We start from the raw sequence: 19,456 nt of genomic DNA, 5'->3' as shown, positions 1-19,456 counted from the left end.
ATTCAGAACATTTTAAATGTGTCTAATAAACTATGTAAGTAATGTACTACTGTTATCTAAAGTCTTGTAAACATCTGACTACTTTGACCGATATTATTGGTGGATATTGGTTTGCCATAGATATATCGGTACCGATAGTGTGTGTTGTCTGATATGCAACAGTATAAAAATGACTTTTTTACCTGAATAGAATATAGATAAAGATACCTGGGCTAATTCACCAACCGCGCCATTATGTAGTGTTTAAGTGAAGCAGCTCCACTGTTTCCAACACTGTATGCAGCACATGTAGCAGAGTACGGTGCGGAGTCAAGCTCTGTCTTTACAGTCTGTCACTCACTAGTTTGTGAATAGATTGTTGGAAAGTGAAGGAACAATTGCATCACCATCTTCCCTTTTCAATACAATTCTAACATTTACAATAATAATATATTATCATCAGAATTTACGCCCAAAAAAATGGTATCGGCCTCAAAAATCCAGCATCAGTCGGGCTCTAGAATTTGGCAATATCGCACAGTGAAATCAGTTTGTTAACACTAGCATGATGCTTTTATTTTCTCTAATCCATATTTATATAGGCCTGCTTCTTACTCTGCAACTTGGCAGCTGAAAGCCAAAAAGCCACTTTAAAACTTTATTTTTTTGTTTGCAGGCTCGCTTCAGTTTCACCGGCTTTTGATTTTGCCTCCGACTGCTCTGCTCTGCTTCTCAGCTCACTGCAGTTGGCAGAAATGCCTGTGAATATGGTGAAAAAATAAAATAAAATCAGGCTTCGTGCGACTGCCTGTGGTGGAAAAGGGCAAAAGGAAGCCACGTGTGACACAAACACTTCCTTCCTACGCACTTTGACAGTGGATAGTGGCTACTTATCTCCCACCTCCAACTCTTGTTTTTGCCTCAGAGCTATTCCCATTCTTCTCGGCTCTGAGCTTTCCGCAGTGGAAGCTTCTACCTTTTGCCAGTTTGATTCCATTCACCTCCGTTTTTTCTATCCCGGCTCGGTGCATTGAGACCTCCACGCCCCCCGGATGCTCCTCCCAGCGAGCCTCGACTCCCCTGGCTGTTAGCTTCTCGCTGAGCCGGTTGGCAGGAGAGCAGAAGCAGCCAGCGGGAGGCGGGTCGGACCTGCCAGAGACCGTTTCCTCCCCGCCGAGCCTCTGGCGTCAATGCCGGCCTCTCTGAGAGTTGACATACCGTTCAGAGAGAGGACAATGAGGAGGAGGAACGAATGCGGATCCAGTCACCACCGGGTCAAAGAGTCCCTCACCATACGGACAGAAAGGATTGTGTTGTGTTCACACCAACACGATCATGTAGACCCCTGCTGCTGCCTCCAAACACAATGTATATATGACCAAAAGCAAGCGATTTATTACCTGTGCAGATGAAGAACTTGGACTCTCCGACACTTAATTCCACTTTGTTCAAGGATATGGACACCTGCAGGGCAGCTATAGAACAAAAGAAAGGAAAATTGATTAGTTTCTACAAGTAAGAACACAAAAATGCAAAGATTTTGAAGCAGAGAGAGGAAATAATACAAGATTGTGACTCATTTTATTCTTTATACCTCATTGTTATATCATTTTGTGCAAGTATCCTTCTACATAAATAAGAATCCTCTTCGAAATGTTTGCAGATATTGCTAACTAAAACCAGGAAGCTGGACTATACTACACCTGTCTTCAAATCACTATGCTGGCTTCCTGCTAGTCAAAGGATAGAGTTCAAAATCTTACTCCTGGTATACAAAGCACAGAAAGGTCTTGTTTATTCATGTATTTGTTTTATGTAACTTTCAAATTTTCTATGGCTGCTTCTTTGGTCAAGTCTTCTTTGTAAAAGAGATCTCTAATCTAAATGGGACTTACTGGTTAAATAAAGGTAAATAATCAAAACAATAATAATCCAGAGTCCTCAGGTCATCAGGGACAGGTATGCTCAATCGATTTTCTTGACTTTTATGATCTTATTGTCTACTTTAATGTTATTTCTATGATTTTCATGTATATCTACCTTTAAATCACTTTTCTGAATGTACTTCTTTGCCAACATAAATTGCCTTGTGTATGAATTGTGCTATACAAATAAACTTGCCTTGCCTAGTATAAGACACGCTGTCCCAGCTGAAATATACTTTGATGTAAAATTCCAACCGCTTTCAGGGTTCCCATTGAGCAGAACAACTGAGTTATTCCTCCACACAAAGCTCACAGACAGACTGGCTTGATACCTTCTATTAAGCAGCTGTTTGCGACAAGCTTGTCAGTCAGCACCACAATGAACGGCATCCTTTCAGCCCGAGGTAACGCTATTTGCAGCTATCGCTCTAGACGATGTTATGAATTGAACAACAGTTGGATGGGACTGACAAAAGCGAAGAACGGGAAGGATTCGGTAAACAACTCAATAATTCTGGGGGTTTCTTTGGTGGTTTTTGCATCCCCAATAACCGCCACATTATAGTAGAGAGAAAAAGCGAAGTGGAGGACATCCATTCACTGCAATGACCAGAGGGGAAATGAAGAATAAAATTTGATTTGTGTTTCCTTTTTCTCACTTGTGTTTTTTTTTGTCTTATTTTTGTCATTTTGTGTTTCATTTGAGCATCATTTTTGTTGTTTTGTTTTTTTTTGTCTCATTTGTGTTGTCTGTTCTTTGTCATTTTGTTTCTTGTTTTTGTCGTTTTCGTCACATTTGTGCTATTTATATAATTTTTGTAGTTTCGTTTGTGTCATTTGTCCAGTTTTTGACGCTTTGGAACTTCTTTGTCTCTTTTTTGTTTTGTTTCATGTCGTTTGTCTCATTTTTTGTCATTTTGTTTCTTGCTTTTGTCACTTTGTGTCTCATTTTTCTAATAGTTTGTCTTGCTTTTGTGTTTTTTTCTCTTTTTTTTGGTCTGACTTTTGTCATTTTGATCAAAAAGTAAAACACTGGATTGTTCAGTTCCAGATACTTGTGATTAATTGTTTTGTGCCTTTGTAGATCCACTGTGATCTGCAAGTTGTAATGTGTACATGATAAACTGAGGCATAATGTTGTTGAAATCTAATTTATTCTTCTTAAGAAATTTCAGGTTGTTTATAATGTTTTGTAAAAAGATACTTCCTTAAATGTGAACATTTTTGCACTCAAAGAAAGGAAAAATTTGGAGTTGTTGTTATTTATAGGTTGTTATGCTCTGATTGAACTAGTCTGGCCAGCTTGAGATCAAATTGGCCTGAATGTGGCCCCTGAACTAAAATGATTCTGACACCCTTGATCTAAGGGTTAATGCATTCTGGAGTGAAACCATTCAGTGACTTATATGCCAGTAGCAGTAGTAGTCAGACAGGAGAAAGGAGGAAAAGAGTTGTAGCTAAGAGATACAGACAGAAGACCAAAAAAAAATCACAGCCAGCTGGGGTTGAGAATGTGTCGAGGTGTCTAATGTGATGAGTGATGATTGGCAACTCAGCGGGGAGAGGGTCATTTTCAGGCCAGAACCTCCACGCAGCGGTAGTCGGAGCACATCGCTGACTGAGGCGAGATATTTGATGAGCCTGTCATATCTCAGCGCCTCATTCTCAGCCCTCAGAGCCACAAGTCTAGTTAGGATCAAAATTCAACCACACGCACTCTTAGGGAGGAGCTGGATAATACTCTAATGATGTTAATTCTCTCTGCAACACTGGGAACTTTACAGTAGAGCTCAGGGCGCCTGTCAATAATTGAGGAAATGATGAAATGATTATCTGCAGCTTCTAGGGGAGGACGGCTGCAGTGACACTGAAACTGCTGTCGAGGAGTTTATCAGCCGCAGTCATCTGCCATGACCCCGGGCCGCCTATAGATGGCAGTAGAGGGGCACCGTCACATTTACATGATGAGGCATAGGAGCTGCTTTATCCATGCATTTGATCATTTCTGCTGCAAAACAGGCACAGGAGAAAAGCTCAGGGGATTACACGGGGATTATACTGGACGCGTATGCATTTATATATCATACATGCAGCCTCGTATGCGAGTCAGTTTCAAACGGAACAAATTACTGAGCCACTTGTACTCAGCTGTGCTATAATTGTGAAGCCCAAGCAGTGTCTGGGTGTTTATGTTGTTTCTTGTCTCAGTTTTCCTTACTGTGGGTGCATTTTTCACTGCAAAGTAAAATCCTGCACCTCTATGGAAACAACACAACCATGGCTAGACATAGCAAGAACTCACTGATGTCTTTTGTGCAGTATAACACAATATAATGCCATAAATCATAAAACACCTGGAATTAGCATGTTCACCAGTTTCCTGATTGTCCACCAGAGCTCCAAATACTTGAAAATACAGCAACCGACATTAATGACGCTACATACAACATATATTTTACTACACCTCTCCTATCTGGTCTCTGCCAACACTGCCTGCAGTTCAGCCTAGTACAGCCAAATGACTTTTTGTTGGTTGCAGGTGAATTACTAATAGTTTCAGTGTTGCACAGCGAAGTGTAGATTCTGGTTGATGAAAAAGTTATTTTTTTAAATGAGCTATGTAGAATAAAGGGATTTTGATGAAATGTTGCAGTTTTAAGCTTAGATTTTGACCTTGAATCATTATGTGAAGCATTATTTTTACTACTGTTCAAAAGTTTGGGCTCACCCAGACAATTTCATGTTTCCTATGAAAACTCACGCTTTTATTCATGTGCTAACATAATTGCACAAGGGTTTTCTAATCATCAATTAGCCTTTCAACACCATTAGCTAACACAATGTAGCATTAGAACACAGGAGTGATGGTTGCTGGAAATGTTCCTCTGTACCTCTATGGAGATATTACAGCTAGAATAGTCATTTACCACATTAACAATGCCTTGACTGTATTTCTGATTCATTTAATGTTATTGTCATTGAAAAGAAATGCTTTTCTTTCAAAAATAAGGACATTTCTAAGTGATCCCAAACGTTTGAACGCTAGTGTAAACACTCACAGGTTACCCAATACAGGGGAAAACGTGACTCTACATGCCATATTCTACTACTTACATACTTGTTTCTTGTCAGCTTTCTGCTATTTGCAAACATTGCCTGTAGTTCAGCCAAGTCTCTGAATTTTTATCACATGACAGTTGGGCATAAATGAGTCAGTATTAGCTTCAAAGTTACCCAGCGGAACGGATAATTATTTTGTGTGAAGTATTAATTTTTGGTTATTTTTTTAAGAAACCTGTGATTTTGATGAAATGTACTGATATTTGGTAAATTTGCGCATTTAAGCTGCAAGTCACACGTGATTAGTTCAATGTCTAAAACTCCTTCGGTTTTTTGAGTTTCTGGCTCTGATAAATTTTTCAAAGACAACATGCCTCCTAAATCCGGCAGCAGATTTTGAGGTTCAGGGTGTTAATGTGACTTTGGAGTACCACTGCTAATTCAGAGTAAGCTAAAGTTTTTGGAAAGTCTGTTTTCTCTTCTAAAGTGGTCCTGGAGCTGCTTCACCACCATCTGTGGTTCATTTCCATTTTTTTTGCTGCTGTGAGGAGCTCATTGTCGGTGCTGATCAACAGTATACTCCAGAATCATGTGATATCTGAGTGTGACCTCCCACTGTAAACACACCACACACTCAAAGCCTACTTACGATTAGTCTGAAGTAGAAACAGCTACCGTCCACACACACACACACACACACACATTGTTGCAGATGAATGCAAATGCTGCTCTCGAGCTGATTAATCATGTCTATTTAACCTCGTGCCCTTCCACACTGCCTGCCTCTGACTTAAGGCAGATTCCAATCAGCGCTGCAAGTAGTTTATCGGTTTTCAATTATTAATTGATCCTGCTCTGTTCATGCTGTATGTGATTGATCACGTAATAAGTTGCTCACAAAACCCAGCAGGCGGAAGAAAAATGGCCGGGGCTCTTTCTGAGCTGCCGGAGTCATCGGTGTGAATCACATAATTAAGTTCAACTTGGAAAATATAAGTGTTCAGCGAGAATTTTGAAGGTAAAATGCACAACACAATAGTACCCCACAGCGAATATACGTGGAAATTTTAATGAGAAAGCTGACTGGGTTTGAAATATGACACAGGATGGGAGAATTTGTTTATTCAACGCTGTCTCGCCTGAAGGGGACACAAAGAGACATGCTAATTATATCAATTTTCAGGCCTGGGATGTTTTCGACCGCCTTCAAGCAGCTTATTACACAGCCTGGGTCAATATGTTATGAGCCTGGTAGCAATTATCAGCTCCAATTATTAGCTCCTTTGAGAAGCGTCGGAGACAAGCAAAATAAGACAACAAACAAATCCATTGATTGCCATTTGTAATGTGTCAGAGGTGGTCAATACTATACATGACTTGCCAGGTTCCCTAACAACAATGAGACATAAATAATTCCAGCATCAATGATGGAAACTCAAAGAAAAGGGTCAGAGAAGAAGGATTTTTGTCGCAAAGTTGTGAGTTCAAATCCCACAGCTGGTTGGGTTTACTGTCGAGGAAAGTTTCCCAAAATGCGCAGCATAACTTTTCCACTGAATTCATTTTAAATTCATGGTTTTCAGGAAACAACACACAAAATATTAGCTTCCATTTTTATATCACCTGGTATAACTTTTTTTTTTTTTTCAAAAACAAGTGATGAATTTATCTTAAATTCCACAATTAAAGTCAATGTTCTTGGCTGTTGACTTGTAGCTTATTTGGGCTAACTTTAGCAAATTTGATAAAACTGACTGATATGCAGTCATTATTTGTGCACTTTATGGCTTTTCTACTCCTCTTTACCATTAGCTTATGTAGGCTAATTGTAGCTTGTGGTACACATATTAGAAAGAATTGCGATGTACTTTATTGCTCTTCTATTAATGCAGCTTATATTGGCTAACTGTACTTAATGTAAGCACACTTCAACCAGCCATACAGTATTTTTGTATACACTACCATTCAAAAGCTTGGGGTCACTCAGACAATTTCATGTTTTCCATGAAAACCCATGCTTTTATTCATGTACTAACATAACTGCACAAGGGTTTTCGAATCATCAATTAGCCTTTCAACACCATTAGCTAACACAATGTAGCATTAGAACACAGGAGTGATGGTTGCTGGAAATGTTCCTCTGTACCCCTATGGACATATTCCATTAAAAATCAGCCGTTTCCAGCTAGAATAGTCATTTACCACATTAACAATGTCTAGACTGTATTTCTGATTAATTTCATGTTATCTTCATTGAAAAAATAAAGACATTTCTAAGTGACTCCAAACTTTTGAATGGTAGTGTATAGACTGATAACTTACTTCTTCTCCTCTTTTTTACCACTAGTTTGTTTTTGGCTAACTTTGGCTAATGCTAAAAAACTTTAGATAACAATATGTAGCTGTAGAAATGAGTTTTGTTCTTGCTCTGTCTACCACATTAAGAACCTCAATCTGATATATGCCAATGTTTTGTGTAAAGTCTTGTTTACACTGCCCCAAATCTATTAGTTTCAAATAGAAACCAGCACACTGAGCAGGATTAATGCCCCCCAAAATGCAAACAGATTACAATTGAAATTAATGTAATGTAATCTGGAGACAATTTGAATTATATTTGGCGCTATATAACAAATGAAATGAATTTAAATTGAAATTTCTTTCACAGGAGCAACTTTTACTACCATAAGATGTTGTCTGGAGTTCTATTTACTTCATAAACTTACTAAATTGTCATATTCCTAAAGCGGAGGTCATTAAGGAGCTGCTGGCCCAGTGACATGATTCGGCGACATCTGGAGCAAACCAGTGCAACGGCGGGCAAAATTTGCCAGCAGCTAAGTTGGTGTGACTAAATCTTGAGCAGACTGAAGCGGCCTAAACGCACCGTTGCATTGAGCAGCCGGTTAAGCCCAACGTTTGATTGACAGAGCGGAGAGTGTCCAATCAGCTGGCAGGGAGAGACGGATGTGATTCTGTAATCCTGTACTCCATAAAAAGCCCCATTAAAGCCATGGCCAAATAAAATGCACCGCAGAGAACATGCCTTTGTGTGCTTGTTTGTGTGTCGGTACGTGTTGAGAGTGCGTATGCCTTCGCTTCCGTGCATGTGGGTGGGTGGGAGGTTGTGTGTGTGTGTGTGTGTGTGTGTGTACTATGTGTAAATGTTTAAACACACAGAGCGGCGAGGCCCCGAGGCAGAAAATGCTCTGCTTTAATTGTGTGTGATTTCGTGGAGGAATTGAAGGGGATTCTTCCCTTGAACCACAGAGACAGAGAGCGAGAGAGAGACAAAGACGAGTAAAAGAGTGGAAGGAGGGAGATAAAATACTAATTACGATGCTTTGTATTCACCCGATCCTGTGTGTCTTGGACGTTTCTTCAAAGGTGTTAGCAAAGGCAGAAAAATTTATTTGCAGTCGGAAATTAGCTTCAAAAACACTGAGCAGTCAGCATTTCTAAAGCTGCTTCAGGTGAGCAGTGGATCGAGGTACAGGTAACCGGGATTATAGTTTCTTTCCAACTTCCCCAAGACAGTGTGGGGAAAAAAAATAATTCCAGCAACACAAGAAATCACAAAGAAACTTGAGGAAATGCAACATAAGAGGGATCTCTCTTCCAGATTCAGCAGAGATAACAATAGTAACACTGCAATAAAGAGAAACAGAATGGCAATATCTGATAAATCCTGCGTAAACATGCAGTATATGAAAATCAGAGGAAGGAGGACCTGCCTGCTGAAATAAGTTTGATTTTAGAAAAATGTGCAGGATAAAAGACATTTAGGAGGGATTTTTGTTTCTGATGTTTTTCATTAACACCGCTGACAGGTGAAGTGAATGACATTAAACTTCTGGTAACAGTGTAATATTCTGCTGGGTAACCTTGTGTCATAGCATCCATGTATGTAGTACGACTCCAAAACTGCTACAGGAATGACTTGAAGAACATGACAAAGAAGCCCAAACACTGGCCCAGCCTCCAAACGTCACAGATCGCTCCAATCCTTGGGATGTTCTGGAACAAATCCCATCTACAAACAAGACCCAAAGGATCCACCATGAATATCTCAGTGCCAAACACCAGCCTGACGTACACAATATGAGTCAGGTGGTTTTAATGTTGGATTTTTCACTGCAATCTAAAGTCCTGGACCGCTATGGAAACAACACAACCATGACAAGAAGTACAGAGCACTCTAATGTATATATTTTTATTTTTTTTGCAATGCGTCACAATGATTCCACCAAAATTCAGGAAAACAACAAAAATAAGTTGAATTTGTTTGTTGATTTCCTTTGCAACAATTGATTTGAACCTGGAGTCAACATGTACAACATTTTTTTCCCACAAGTGCCCACAGTGTCTCCTATCTGTTCCCACTAAACAATGCCTGCAGTTCAGCTGAAAAGTGCATGGATTTTTGCCTGAGTAAAGGCTTATGTAAAGGTGAAAATCTGCCTATTTTTTCTGTTTATACAGTTTCTTCTTCTGATAAATCATAGAATTTTGGCGATTTGCCTTTTAAACCCGCTGGTGAGTTGTGGGGTGAACTTTGAGCGCTGAATGCTGGGAAAAGGAGTTCATTGGACTCTCACAAATTAGAGAATTATCACAAAATTGCAAGTTAATTTCGTTCAGAGCAGGTAGGAAGCTTTGTGTGGCTTTGTTGTTTGCTTTTAGAAAGTCGTTTTGAAGCTCACCTGTATGTTTCCTAGTCTGCCTCCCTGAGTGCCCAGTCCTATATACCTGTCTTTCTACATAACAAGCTGCTTTCATGCTGCAGAGGAGACGAGAGACGAGCTCTACTCAGTCAACCATATCCAATCGTACCGACATACAGTATCGGGCCACTCGTACAGTCTCAGCCACCTATTATCTTCGCTCTCTGCCGCACAACTTCTCTGTATCTCTGCTTTTCGCTCAGCCGACTGCTTTGCGATTAATGTCTCCTTCCTTAAGCCTCTTAAGGCTGCGGTGGCTGTGATGGACCTCTCCAGCCATGAACACACACATCCAACGCAGCAGCATGCTAATAAACACATGTTTAAATAATTGCAATAAAAAGGCAACTAGATCTTTGCTCATTTCACCTACAATGTCTTTCTGTGAGATTTTGCATACTTTATTTGTCCATATATGCATGGATGAGCTGCTTCTTTTCACTGTTTCTTGTTTTTTTTGCCAAGGCCAGTGGCAATATAGTAAACAAAATCCGCATAGTGTCTGAAGATATCTGAAGCACTTCACAACATTTGCAGGTTCCACTGCATGTCTCATGATTTTTGAGTGGAGAAAATTCACAAGCAGCTCCTTCAGCCACTCAGGAAAATAATAAAATCTCTTTTAAAGAAAGTCTTAACATGACTGGCATGAGTGCTTGAAATGTGTGAGAAAGTTACCCTCTGTTTCCTACGAAACATTACTAGTTACACTAATATTTACATGAATTTTACATTACTCACTGCATTTTTTTTCTATTTATGTTTATCCAACCAATACATAATTTAGACCAAACCTCCAAATATGAGTAAAAGTATTCTTTGTGGTAATAAAATGTAAGTTTTTGAGGTTTTTGTTGATGACAAAGCCTACGGCAAGGTCTATCACAGATCACAAGACTCCCATTGTTGTATCGCTCCCAAAAGGAAAGCAATGCCCTCAGTGAAGGGGAACAAAGATCGTATTTCTGCAGTGGAAATAAAACTTGTCAGGTCTTTGAACTTTATTGGACTTCATTACGAACATCTCTAAATGTCATGTTGAAGAGTTTTAAAGTTACACTGAATGTACATTTGCACAGTTTGTGTGGAGGAGAATGAAGAATTAGGCAGATTTTGACAAAAATTGGCCCCAAAAACACAAGTTGGGAGAGCAGCTAAGCTAGATTTAGTTAATAATGACCCTGTTTACACATGGTTTTAAAGCGTACACGAAAGTGTCTTGATGTGTTTCCCTAATCAGTAAAATCCGTCCAGGAAATACTTTGTCCTGCTAATCTCAATAGTCTCAAACAGCCCTGGCTTTGACCTCCCATTTGGAACTCTATTGCATCTCTACAAACATAATCCTCCTGTCTAAAGTGCACACAACTATGTTTTTTGTCGAGAATGTAGCAGCGAAGTCCTTCCTATAGCTACATTCATCTTCATATTCAGAAAAAATGTCCCGACAGGCTGCAACCAGCACAAACACAATAAATCATGATGCTGAAAAACCATGAAATACAAGATAAAAGTAGCAAGAAACACCGACTTACTGAATCACAACCGCTCAGACTCACGAAGACCTACAACACAAAATGACTCATGCTCAAAATCCCTACTTCTTCATCTGAATTACTGCACTGATTTTGTGCAAAATGTAACTTTTCAAACAATTATGTCCTTGAAATACAAAGTTTAGTGGAAAATTCACCCTGAATGTTGCTCTTTAAAAGCTCAAGTATGAGTCTGGTTCATTGGTTTGTGACGATTTGTTTAAGCAGATAAAAAGAGAATGCAGTGAGCCTTCAAGAAAACCAATAGAACTCCTAAAGCAAAGGCAAATCCCTTAAATAACCTCTCTGCAACCTTTTCAACACAGTCTCAGTACAACTTTTTCAGACATCCTGAAGCCCTCTAAGTGCCCAAAGAAAAATGTGGGGAGGGAAGCAACAGAAACACAAAACTGAGGTGAGACATAAGGTGATGTGATCTATTTTATCGAAACAACCGGCATCTCGAGCAAAAGATGTGAGACATCAGAAGGGATGAAATTGCCATTATGTCATTTTGAGCCACTGTAAGACAATGACAGTAATATTCCCAGAGGACCGCCGTTCGCTCAACAAATCAGTCCAGACAGACAATTGAGGCTGTGTCAGAGGGCAGATGAGTTACCAAGAGGAAAAAGAGCCGAGCTCAAAGTGGCAATCTTCTATGATTAGCCATGATAGAAATAAGCGAAGTAAATGGACAGGACTCCCATTCAGGTTTTCAATTGCTACCTTGCAATCAGAGCTTCTAGATGTCAAAGGTGGTGAAGACATTTGCCAAATGACCAATCTTAGCGTGCACAAGGACAGGTAGGGAGATAAATTCACCTGTTTAGAGGAACAGTATGGAAAATCACAGCCACAAAAATTATTCATAGAAATCCCACAGAACCTCTTGGACAAATATATACTCTGTCTTATTCATCCTCCATCACAAAAATGATTTCGATTCCAGATTGTGCGGAAACTCGAGCCTCAAACTGTGATAGAGTAAATCCCATTTTCTTGGATATTGTGCTTATATTTATGGAAACAGAAGAAAAAAATAGGGGCCTGTAAACATAAGTGCAAGATAATGCCCTTATCCGCATTTCAAAAAAGAACCATGCTCCGGTGGAAAATATTCCAAAGCTTTGACCATTTCATAGGTATTTTTCTTTTCTTCCTCCATCTCTCTGCACTTCTGAGTCCTGTGTCTAATCTATTAGTCTTATTTTTCTTATCTCAGTCACCCTACTATTTCTGTTTCTCCCTTTTGTTTTTTTTTATCCCTTCTCTTCCCTCCCTCCTCAGGCAAAACACAGGTGACATCAGTGTGCTTTAAGGATTGGGGATAATATTCACACCTCGTGCTAAGTGAAAAATAAATCTCCCTACAGTGATAACGTTGATTCTATCAGCTTGATTCCACCTTTATCTTCAGATAGTGTCACAAAAAAAAAAAACATTTGTGGCAATGTAGATGTAGAAACTGTTAATTAAAACTATTCAGAGGCGACGAAAATCAAGGTGCCTATCCTTTAGTTGACAGTTTGTATGGCAGCTTGGATCGCTAATGATGTGCTGATCAGACGTAAATGTGGAACATAAACAGCAGAAAATAAGCAGAGCGGCCATGACAGTGTTAATGAGTCGCCCGAGCGGCTCCTTTTTAAAGCATTGTGGCAGTTTCTTCGATGTAATAATAAGGTCATCCATCAAGACAAAAAGGTTCCCGTCAAACGATCGGGTTAATAAAGCCAATTAAAATGACCAACCATTTTTTTTCTGAATACAGACAAGCTAATTAAATATATATTAATGAGATGCCACTTGCTGCCACTTTGGTGTCGCTCTGCAATGCCTCACATGTGCACTTTGGTTTCAAAACAGCCTCCTGGAGGTCAATAGAAAAAGGACATTTCAAAATGATTTGGATTGTTGAAGCCTCTCGGACAGATGCAGGACTTTGGTTGTTAGCGAGCAAATGTGGTTGAGCTGATCTGAAGGCTGCCACTGGTTCTCATGGGTACTGAGAGATGGTTTTTCCATCTGATCTGGATGCTATCAGCCCATTAAATGGTAATCATTACACATTACTCACATACAAAACCGTTCGAAAGATTGGGGTCACTTAGAAATGTCCTTATATTTGAAAGAAAAGCATTTTTTTTTCAGTGAAGATAACATTAAATGAATCAGAAATACAGTCTATATGTTGATAATGTGGTAAATGACTATTCTAGGTGGGAACGGCTGATTTTTAATGGAATATCTCCATAGGGGTACAGAAGAACATTTCTTTGTAAGAGCCTGTGTAGATATTCATCCAAACAGCTCCAGTAGTTGGTTCTTGAGAATGTTTGATTCAAGAGGCTTCTTCAGTTTAGTTGTTCAGACCTGAAAAAGCCTCTTGGACGAGAAGTGAAACGTCTTCAAGAACAAAAAAAGTCCAGCTGCTTTTTACTGAAGCTCTTCAGATAACCCTTTGTAAAAGTAAGTGTCCACAGGATCCGTCAGTTTCTCGCATCCCAATCATTTGTCTATGTGAAACGCATCGTGTTGCATTCTGGTTGCGTTGCGTTTTGAGCAACATCCCTCCAGAGTTGCCTACAGCTTATTTGCACAAAGCAGATTTGACTGGAGGTGAGACACCTTGCAAAATTTACAGAAAACGTCTAAACTAACCGTCATGGAACTAAAATGAGGACAGATTCAGCAACTGCACAGCTTAGTTGTCACCTCAAATGCTTTCTGAAATACTTTTTATTGAACAGCCTTCTAAATAAAAGAGTAATTTTGCGACCGAGCTACCACGTTGATCAGATGCTTCTACTGGACTGAAGGTCTGAAGGGCTGTCATGTGATCACCTAGTGGCCCACTAGTGATCCGCACACCAAGCAGGTTTCCATGCGAGAACAAATGACCCTGTGGACATGCACCATTAGTACTAAACTGCAGCTCCACAAACATTAAATGAGGCCTTGATGGAGAACTATTACTGAGCTACGAGGAAGTGGAGGAGGTTCACACTAGTCCAAGTGCGTGGGAATGATTGACAATGAAAAAATCAAAAATTACAGTTTTTTTTCTCTCACAAATAGTCTGGAAATATATCAGCTGCATCAATAACAGTTTGCATCTAATAGAGGTGAAGTCAAAGTTTGGCTTCTGTGGTCAAGACATTGGCCTCCAGCAGAGGTTGGTGAGAGGTTTGCTTGTGATTAAGATCCCAATGAAATTCTGAATTTCCAGCCATTCAGACAAACAGTACATTGTGTGAAGGTGTCAGCTGATTAGTCCACCAGCCCTCGATAAGAAGAGCACCGAGATGGGTGAACTCGTGTGTGATGGGAGGCTTTCCACTTCTGTGGGAGGAGGTGATTGTATTGAGCTTGGCGAAGAGCGATTCAGTAATAAAACCTTGAGGCCTCGGAGGCAGTATCTGACTTCCAGGCAGAGCTGAGACAAGTCTCATGGGCTGAAGGAGAGTGAAGGTCCAACATTCGTAAGAAGCTGACAGATGAGCAATGCGATGTGTGTACAGAATCATCATCTCCATGTGAACAGGAGCACATTGTGTCATGTTCTGTTCATTATCGTGCCTGAGTTTGTCGTATTTGGAGATAAATGGCAGTTCCAGGACAGGCAACCAAGCAAGAAAATGCAAATAGAGGATGAGCGCCATGACAAGACGTTACAATCTCGAGCACCAAGAATTATGTGGGGCTACTGTCAGTGGAAACAGCCTTCCAGCGAAGGTTTGTAGGCGTTTAGCCCGTCAGATTTACTAAAACACAATGTCAGGAAGAGGTTTGCTGTTGATGCCATTCACCCTCCATTCTGCTCATTCTCCAGGAAAGAAGCAGGGGCAAATAAAAATAGAAGTAATTTCGCTGTTTTGTTCAGCCGTTCTCCTCCGCCAGCTGTTTGTGTGCCGCGTCGAAACATTTCTAAAGCAAAACCAGTCGCAATGATTTAAATTCTGGTTAACTTGTGTTCGCTTGTCATTGCAGGAGAACAGAGCAAAAAGGAAGGCACATGTGAGGCGGTGAGGTGGGGAATAATACAACGGCTACTGTGGGTGGTTGTCACAGTGGGAGCACAATCTTTAATAACAGCTCATTAGTGCACCTACTTCATGCATTTGTGCAACATCTGAATATTCACACGGGACATGATTAAAAGCTTTGAGGGTGATCTACACAAGCAGAATGAGCGCTGACCTTAACAGCCGCTGTATATCTTCACAAATATTTTCAAGCAGAGTCACAAAATTTCCCTGCTGCAACAAACAGCGCTTGAGGATTAATTAAGAGACTTTGTAAGACTTATGTCCTCTTTCTGTGACAAAGGGACCTTAGCTTTTGATATGCCGGAAAGCTTTCTGTGGTTTTTCTCCCCAGAGACGCCAATTTCATCCTCACTGACGACCTCAGGTTCCCACTGAGGAAGAGAACTGAATTAAAACACGCTTTTATGGTAGTAGGGGTAAGATGAAGATCATTTTTCATTCACTTTTACTCTCGTGCTGACTTGAAACATTTTGTTTCTGTAGTTCAAAATCAAAAGTACAAACTGCTCAAACAGCAGCAACGAGTCTGCAACACAAAGGAAAGATCTGAAATACTGGCAAAATATATGCACAAGTTTGCAAACGGGAGCTACTTCCTGTTCTTTGGAGAGATGACCAGTCAGACTCTCTTTGACAATATGCAATTGTGACTTTTCCAAAGTACAACTGTTCTGACTGATAGTGTATTTTTGGGGCAGAGGGTAAAATATTCAGATATTAATTCATCACTTGATACTGAAACTCAATCTTTTGTTTATGTCCGCTGTCATACAGGTGTTGCAAAGTTGAATAATTTTCTTAATAATAGCAGCAAACACTCTGGACATGTGTCATATCTTGAGATTATTATATTAAGTCATGAATGCATAATACAGTCCACTGATTTTCGATCAGTAATAACAACTCTGTCAGCTCCATTTTTTAATCGTTTAACTAATTTATCAAGCAAACAGCCGAACTGGATCTCATTTTACTTCATCAGATGTGATCATTTTCTGTATTTCTCAGGTTCAGCTTTTAGTTTCGGCTCCTGAAAACTTCAGATTTGCATTTTAGACTAAATAATGTATTATTAATTGATAAATTAGCTGCATTAACATTGGATCTCTGACTTCACGGTGCAGAGTTTAAAGCTGTGATGACTCAGGAAGGGAGCTTTAATTTTCAGCTGAATGTTGAAGTTAATTTGATTCGAAATGTTTCATTTTGTATCGCTGCAATCGCTGCTCGGCTATGATACATACTCTGCTACATGTGCTGCAGACGGTGCTGCGAGTAAAGAACGGATGTGGAGCTGCTCTGCTGGACAAACTGTGTGATGACATGGTCTCTAAATTACCCCAAGCACATTTTTATGCATCCTGTTCTGTACCAAAAAAGGCTAGAAGCCCCCATTTTGGAAAATATCTTAAACAGTGTCAGAAAAACAAGTGGAAAACATCAAAACTCATCACCGAGGTACGCCTGCCTGCTACGCCTGTAAGGCCTGTAATCTTTAATTCTCATTTCATGCATGCCGGAGAATGAGAAAAGCAACATGGTTTTTTTCTCCTTTTTTTTTTTTTTCTGTGGAGAAGCGATCATTGCCGCAGGGATTGAAATGGCACGGCGGTGGGCTGATTATTCTCCTGCCACATCCTGCCGGTGGCTGTGACATGGCCATTATCTCAGGCCCATGGATTAATTCAGTCACAAAGGAGAGGTCACTGCCTCCTGCCAGGTCTGAGAGAGGAGACTCTGGGGATTATGTGAAGGGAGGGTCAGGCAAGGCAGAACCGTCTTCTTATGGCCTTTCTGCAATGAAATTCAAAGGTTTAAGGTCAACAGTCTGCCTAATTGGGAGGGTACATCCCATGACAATACCGGTGCAGACCATTACGACTGGAATTCCCAGCCACATGATCTGCATTGTAAACTGAATCGCATTCATTTTCGGAAATTCACCGCTGAATGGAATTGTGCCGTGCTCTCAATTTACGTATGAATTGGATCGGATTCGAAATCCCAATTACATTGAACTGGGAATGAATACGCAGCAAGACTAAGGTGGGATTTGATGTGCTGCTACAATGACTTGTGGGGCTTTAGGATTCTGAATTGAATTATGTTTACAGCTCACATGACACCGTGGAGCAAAGACATGCAGTAAAGTAGTACTATACAGCTACAAGATGCAGTCATACATCAACCAATAATGAATAAAATGGGAACTTTTCAGCCTAATAATGAGGATAAGAAACATAAAAGTCATATCCTGAGCTAATGTCATTCTCTCCTCTGATCTCAAGATCAGTGACTCAGACGCTCAACCTGTATTATTCACTTTCCAGCTTGTCCAATTCCTCCCACTCCGGCACACTTTGTATTTCTATTTCCCTTTCTACCCATCACCCTTAATTTTACTCAAGTCAGAGCCTTTCATCTTTCCCTTTTCTCGCTTCATTGTGCAATGAATTGCCTGCTCACCTTTTCTGTCTGATTCCTTCTCGGATACTCTCAGTTGTTCACTCCCTCGCTCTCACTCCATATCTTTCCCTTCGACAGTTTCGTGGTCGTCCATGCGGTGCTCGTGACAGAAGCCGCCACCAACTGTCACTGTAGCCCGGCCAGCTAGGAATTTCTCATGCCAGCACCAGCCACTATTGAGTCAAACCATGCCAGTGTAAATATTACGCAAAACCTTCTCTCCTGCTATTCTCCCTGACCAGTCCGACATGGATACACATTGTTTCCATGCCTGGAGTAAGAGGCACATTCGGTGAAAACAACAGGCAGTTACACAACATGTAGAACAGCTACTAAAGACTGGTGAGAATCAAGTTGCTAACATGCCTATATGGTGTTGTTTTATAGCCACCTTGAATGAACAGATGGTGGTCAGACTTCCAGTCCTGTCAAATTCATCATTCTTCCTCAGAATTCGTTTCCAGTTTGGACACCAATGACTGACTTTCTCTGGAATTACAACCCCAGTAATGCAGAGGAGATTCACAGTGCTTGAGCAAAGTTGTTGGTGAGCTGGCGTGCTCGAGCTGCAGGAAGATGAAGAAGACTTCAGAGAGCCCCATGTTCTCAAAGAAGCAATGGTATAAAGTTACATCAAAGCCATTTCAGAGCCAAAAGGATTATTTTCATGGAAAAATGAACACTCTAACAACCACAGAGGGTCTTTAACATGATAGCAAATCCTTCCTATCAGAGACCTTTACAGGGCACTGAAGAAAGAACCTATTATGCTAATGGATGTCTAACAACCTCTATGACCTTTGATTACTATGTGACTGTAAAAAGCACCATGAACTAGGTCATAGGTAATAACTATTACTCAGTGTGATACTGAAATTACGCACTACAATACTTCACTTGTTATTACTGAAGTCTTGATTTTGTGTTTCCCTTTTTAGACACAACTGCGACACAATCACGATCAAAAGATCGATGACTCCACCGTATAGCCATGCTAGGAGCTGTATGTATAATAAATGCCAACGCAACATGCTAGCATACCTGAAGTGGCATTTTGCAATTTGTTGATGGTTAAGTGGGACATTTTTGAATTCATGTAGTTGCTTTATTTAACATTTCAGACTCTTAGCATAGTAACATTTGCTAATTATCACTAAACAGCTAGAAATTTCTGATGGGTCTAATGGGAATTTCACTGCAAATCAAACAACTTTTGATGTGATGATGCTGATTGCCAAAGTTACCAGAATATATATGCAAATATCTATAGAATATTCCAATTTCAGATCAACGCATACAAGATATGTCCACATATTTCACTTAGAAAACAAATATCCTGCTGGATACAGCTGATGAAAATTAAGTCCACTTGCAGAGTGGGACTTCCTGTACCACTACTCTCCTTCAGAATCTGGATCTAACATGTGTGTCTGAATTACTCCAGTATTACAACTTACTGTTGTACAACGTAGGGTAGTTTTAGAGCAGAGTCAAGAGTGAAAAGGTGTACATGTAGGGACCTCATAGATCTACATATTCTACAGAAAGCAATGGTGTAGAATTGCATCAAAGCCATGTTAAAGCATGGACGGATTATTATCACGAAAAAACAATCATAATACGTAACTTTGAGACACAGAAACAAGCTTTTATGAGGTGAAATCATCGACTGAAGAGCAACCCTTCAGGGTCACAGACCTTTATTGGGGACTGAT

General features: G+C 40.1%; 1 protein-coding gene across 4 annotated transcripts in view; it reads right to left on the bottom strand.

Annotated features, from left to right (window-relative positions):
- The window catches only part of LOC111565647 (neural cell adhesion molecule 2), a 329,641-nt gene that overhangs the window by 102,837 nt on the left and 207,348 nt on the right, over window positions 1-19,456 (bottom strand). For all 4 annotated transcript variants that reach the window (XM_055008080.1, XM_055008081.1, XM_055008078.1 and 1 more), the window contains exon 2: window positions 1,380-1,454. In XM_055008080.1, the coding sequence (XP_054864055.1) occupies window positions 1,380-1,454 (75 nt within the window). The remainder of the gene's footprint in view (window positions 1-1,379; window positions 1,455-19,456) is intronic.

Source organism: Amphiprion ocellaris, chromosome 24 (assembly GCF_022539595.1).
Source record: "Amphiprion ocellaris isolate individual 3 ecotype Okinawa chromosome 24, ASM2253959v1, whole genome shotgun sequence".
Taxonomy (NCBI): domain Eukaryota; kingdom Metazoa; phylum Chordata; class Actinopteri; family Pomacentridae; genus Amphiprion; species Amphiprion ocellaris.
This window is presented reverse-complemented; position numbering and strand designations above follow the sequence as displayed.